General features: G+C 36.3%; 1 protein-coding gene across 1 annotated transcript; it reads right to left on the reverse strand.

The window, feature by feature from the left end:
* Nucleotides 1-444: 444 nt before the first annotated feature.
* On the reverse strand, nucleotides 445-1,479 carry LOC149163558 (uncharacterized). Its single transcript, XM_089431777.1, has 2 exons — nucleotides 916-1,479; nucleotides 445-730 (listed from the first exon to the last, which is right to left on the reverse strand). The coding sequence occupies exons 1-2, from the start codon at nucleotides 1,218-1,220 to the stop codon at nucleotides 580-582; spliced, it is 456 nt and encodes a 151-aa protein (XP_089287903.1). The 5' UTR covers nucleotides 1,221-1,479; the 3' UTR covers nucleotides 445-579.
* Between the last annotated feature and the right edge of the window lie 4,043 nt (nucleotides 1,480-5,522).

A 5,522-nucleotide genomic window follows, 5' to 3' on the forward strand; every position in this document is an offset into this window, starting at 1 on the left:
TGTATTATTTTGGAAAACATGCTCTAATTTATTCTCATTCCATTGCCACATTTATTTAGCAGGAGGCCTTACCAATTTGGAAGCTTGCCTAAAATATATTATAATTCACCAAGAGTACAGTCCCTTTCCTTTTGGAAATAAGAAAGAGACTAATAAATGAGTAGGGCTAATTCTTCAATAAAACATATTTCAGATCATTGATATCATTTTTAACTTCAAGAACTAAAACGCAAAGGAATTGACTTATATATAGATTAGGAAGAAGCCATTAAAAGCTAGTTTCAGATTAAACAAACAGAGAACTTTAAAGTTCAAAAGAGAAACCCAAAACAGAACTCTGGATTATTTGAGGAATCGATGGGCAAAGAAGTCCACATTTCTTTGCACAGAGTGATTAACAAGATAAAAATACCGATACTATATACAGCTACAAATAGGAATCACTGTTAAACAGAGATAGATCTGTTTGTGGGTATGCTCACACTAACACTCCCTGTTATTCGCTAATGAGACTCACTGTAACCAGAGCAGAAATTGCTCTGAAGATATCAATTATAAATATCTATGAAGGGGACTTGTTTAGAGCTCCCCTGCAGTCTGTTTGATCTTCTGCCCTATTTTCTGTGCAGCCTGGCCTGCATTGTCTATAACATCTTGGGTTGCCTTCTTTCCAATTTCATAGCCCTTGGTTGCTGTTTCCTTCACTGTTTCAGATGTACCATGAGAATCACTGTCAACAATATCAACAGATGATCAGTTACTCTTGCAATCAAATTAATCAATCCCACAGTGTACATTGTTAACATGAATTTGTGCATTTAAATGAAATTAAACATGACCATATAAAATTTCTATTCTAGGTTATAAAATTTCTATTCTAGGTCTTACTGGTAAAATTTCTATTCTAGGTCTTACTGGGAAGCCGGCTCTGCCGTGTTCTTGAAACTGAAGGATTTAGGCAATTTCTCAGAGGCCACGTTGGCCCAAGTTTTCACTGTATCCCACGATGCTGTACCTGCCCCTTCGACTGCCTTCTCACTGGTTTCCATAGCCTCTCCGGCCTTCTCCTTTACATATCCAATCTTGCTGTTTTCTGCTAATTTGTCCGCCTTGTTCTGATCGGACTCTACAGAAGTCACCTGCCGTATGGTCATGGGAAAACCCGCCAAGATAACCAACACCACCACATTAATAACTCCCCATCTCAGATCTGCCGCCATATTCAAATTACCAGTGATTATTTCACTGTATCAATACAGTTGAATTCACCAAGGCTAAGCACCGTTTATCTTCCTGTATTCCCTAATTTTTTCGGAAGTTGAGGGATGAATGCTGCAAGTAATGAGCAGAGGATGGATTCATAGAAAAATAACACGGTGGGAAGTCACGTCACGAATTTCCATGTTGATCCTTCTTCTCTCCCACTCTGTTTCTCATCAGACACGTTTACAACACTTGTCAGATAGGTTACCGTCGTGCCACTTTACGCTACATACGTAGGCTATTTAAATTAGAGCTCCATTGGATTGAAATGACAGAAGGCAGAGCTCCATAGGATTGGACCGTTCCATATTTACATGATAATATATTTGAAAAATTAGAATTTGATGACAGAACTTTATAATTAAACAAACATTTTTATTTTATATTAGAATTTGATTGAGAGAACTTTATAATTAAACAATCTTTTTTATTTTATAGTATGTTGTAGCATACAGGGATAATTGTTGAAGTTTTCGGAACCATTTCCTTTTTCTATAGGTGGAAATAACGTTATTCAAACTTTTGAAAACCATTTTCTCTCTATATATGGGAGGCAGCAGAAAATAATGTTGTTCTCTGTAGTAGAATGATGGAGTTTACACTTAAAAAGAGTGAAGAAATGCAAGTGTATAATTTTAATTATGTGATTTTCCCTCATTATATATTTTCTTTCGATGTTAATGAGTTGGTGCTGGATACATTCTAAGATAGTAAAGTTGGTTGTGGTTACCTTCCAATACTTTCATTGGGCATGTGTATGACACGCAGTGGAGCTAAGAGTTACTAATTATTTATGCAAGTGAGCATGATCTATTATGCTAACCAGTTAAATAATACCCACAATATTTAACTATTTGAGGAGGGGATATAAGAAATAATACCTACAAGATTTAACTATTTCAGGAGGGGATATAAGGAAGTGAGTGGATTGGGTTTTCAATGCATTGCTAAATTGGATTGGGTGCCCTGAGGTAGGTTTAGTTCTGTCACTAATGTGGAATGTGGAATGGAACCTTTTGTTTACTCATGACCCATACTTGTTTTCTATCATTCCCTTGTCCCCTAAATACCCAAGTCTCCAATTAAAGTGCTAATACAGAAAATAAGAACCGGATATTTATCCCATTCAAGGAATCCACATTGCCGACTTTATTATCGACAAACCCATTTTATTTATGGGTCAAATCCACTTATTCTACCCAATGCACTAGTAGCATGCATACACGGCGAATATGGCATATAACTATATACAGTCTCAAAATTTTATTGACCTCTATCTATATATGAATTATGTTTCAGAATACCTTGCAAAGATTATTTCATTTGAAATGGGTATCTAGGAATGAACTATAACTCCCATTTCTTAATTTAATAATCATTTTTTTTATCATTTTGATTTAAATCAATATTTGTATTTGAAATGCGTATCAAGTAAATACAAAAATAGAATATTCGGATCTTGAGAGTGTTAAGAGAATTGAACTAGTCGCTTCTCAATAGTAAAGTGCTTTATCAAGCAGATACAAAGACGTAATATTTGGACCGTGAGAGTGTTAAGAAAATTGAACTCATCACCTCTCAATATAGCAAAGTGCTTTATGAACTCGTGGCCTCTCAATAGCAAAGTGCTTTATGAACTTGTGGCCTCTCAATAGAAAAGTGCTTTAACAATGGAGACTCGACCAATTGAGCTAGCCCTAGGGCCCCTCCTATTATCATTGTTAAGAAAAAATAAGTATTAATTTACAATGTTAATGAGTAATATATGAAGTTACAATTTGTTTATGTTTACATGCCACGAATAATAGGCACTTATCTGTAAAGGCCTATAAATTTAAAATGGTGTTATTTTGTCAATGTTCTTAGATGTGTTTCTTTAATGAAGGTTCTTGAGGGTCATGTGAGGACAAAAAAGGAGACCCAATGTAATTTAACAATAGGCTAAAAATAATAAAATACATTTTTGGTGCATGTTGATTCAAATTCACATGAGTTAAATCAACTATCCCAGATTTGGATGGGAAACCTCTACCTTCCTATGTGATGGTGACGAGATTTTGGGCGAACCCAAAATCCCATTTCCCCAATAAAATCTTTCTTGAGGCCTGTGGGTTATGGGCCCACAAAGCCTATCCGCAACTTCACCCTGATCTCACTTGCCTTATTTAGAATATTGAAGGCCCTCGCCAGAACAGACCAGGTGACAACGCATGATGACGTTGTCATCGTTCTTCATCCGCCCACGCTCTTGACTACCACGAGGACTTGATCTCTGTCTTTCACAGTTTGTGTATCCACCAAGTGTTCCAGAAATTATTCGGATGTTGGATTAAAATTGAAGTCCTTCTTCGGTTTGGGCTTGAGGAAGTCCATCTTCATTGCCAATATGCGGGAAACTTCGTAGGCCATGGCCGTTGCCGTGCCACTATGGAGCAAATGGTCCACTGGGGTCTTCAATCCCGCATCGTTTACCGTGTATTTGCCCGTTCCTTCATATCTGATATCTTGTTTCTCCAAATTTCTAAGAGCATCTAGACTGATTTCCACACAAGTTTCTTCGGATTGTTCAATGTACCCTTCTAGGTTGCCAGATTCAGTATTCTGGACATGAAAGCTTTGAACCTGTGCTTTCAAATATTCATTCTGAAATTTGAGATCATAAATAGTTTTGACAAACGACTCCCTGTCATGAGCACCTGCATGAGATGATTCTCTCTAGACATCTGATAAGAATGCCATGGTTCCAAAAAAAAAAAACCGCTGGCAAACAATTCAGGCAAAAACATACACAGACACAAGTTCACATAAAACACATTTTTATTATGTACAAACTCAGATTACAATTTTAAGGCATCTCAGCCTTAATCAAAACTCTCCAACAACTACATTTTTCCCTCTCACATACGCACAGGGTTTTCTCCTCTCTTTTCTTGATGCACTCATGAATTCTTAAATTCTTGTTATACATACATTCAGTTTTAACCAGTGTTGTTAAAAGCGCGATTAAATCGCGCTTTTTTCCCTAAGCCGATTTAATCGCGTGTTTTATGGGAAAAAAGCGGCTAAAATTTTTTTGCCGATTTTTTTCAAAAAAAAGCGTGCTTTTTTGAAAAAAGCGCGTTTTTTTTTCGAAAAAAGCGCTGGGTTTCCAGGACAACATGATTTTATAAAAAAAAAATTGGTTTTTCATTTGGTCATTTGGGTTTTTTCATGCAATTTTTTTGGAAAGAAACAAATAATTTTTGAGTGGGGCAGCTTAATGATCAATTCTAGGCCCTAGTATGGATATGCTATTCATGGTAATGTTTTAAAGTAAAAGTGACATTCTCCTTAATCTTCATTTTCATCCTTTTACTTAAATTTTTAACATTACCATGAAATGACTCAGGATGTTTGAGAGTGGTTCCAGCCTCATTGGATTTCATATGGAGAAAGTAGAATTTTAGATTTCATTTAAAATCCAGCAGACTTATCAGTTTTTCAGGGTTTCAGGATTGGGAGATTGTAATGTTTCCAGGTGACACCACCTGCTCGGGCTACCCCTGCCACCAGTAGAGAACGTGGTCTACCTCCTATAGCTCCTACTTCTAGTTCTTCAGCTTCTAGAGCACATCAGACTCCACTGCCATCTCCACCAGCACAGGCACCAGCATGATAGCATCTATATCTAGAGGGAAAGGGAAAGCTGTGGCATTTTCTCGCAAGAGGGGCAGAGGAAATCAATAGGATTAGACCTCATTTTATTGTATATGACATTATGACATGATGAGATACATTATCATATTTTTTGTTGATATTTTGAGGCTGAGTTGGGACTCAGGAGTCGGGAGTTACTATTCAGGACATGATTCAATGTTATGTGTGATTTTAGTGCTAGAAATGATATTAAACATCTTATATATTAGTTTTTTTATCATATTTATGTGTCAATGTATTTATTTTATGTTGTAGATGGTTTAAATATTAAAAAAATTGAAAAAAAATGAAAAAAAATGAATATTTTTGTACCAAACGCTTTTTTCCCGGTTTTTTCCGCTTTTTTTCCGCTTTTTCCGATTTTTTCCGCTTTATTTCCGGCGCCGATTTAATCCCGCTCGCGCTTTTCACAACATTGGTTTTAACTGATTTTTTAACTAAAATTAGTTCATTAACCGAATCTTGTTCAAGGTTGGCCTAGCTGTCCATGTGGTTGTCCACGTGTCTTTTTTATCTAATTTTTTTTCCACTGAGGTGTCTGGATGCTCCTGCATCAGACGCTC

The sequence above is a fragment of the Pinus tabuliformis genome, chromosome 5_1 (genome assembly GCF_031772625.1).
Source record: "Pinus tabuliformis cultivar Carrire ecotype Pingquan chromosome 5_1, CPIR1, whole genome shotgun sequence".
Taxonomy (NCBI): Eukaryota; Viridiplantae; Streptophyta; class Pinopsida; order Pinales; family Pinaceae; genus Pinus; species Pinus tabuliformis.

Coding starts and splice junctions, on each gene's coding strand:
- LOC149163558 (XM_089431777.1), bottom strand. CDS start 1,220: ATGGCGGCAGATCTGAGATGGGGAGTTATTAATGTGGTGGTGTTGGTT. Junction 731..915: donor ACGGCAGAGCCGGCTTCCCA/GTAAGACCTAGA, acceptor TATTGTTGACAG/TGATTCTCATGGTACATCTG.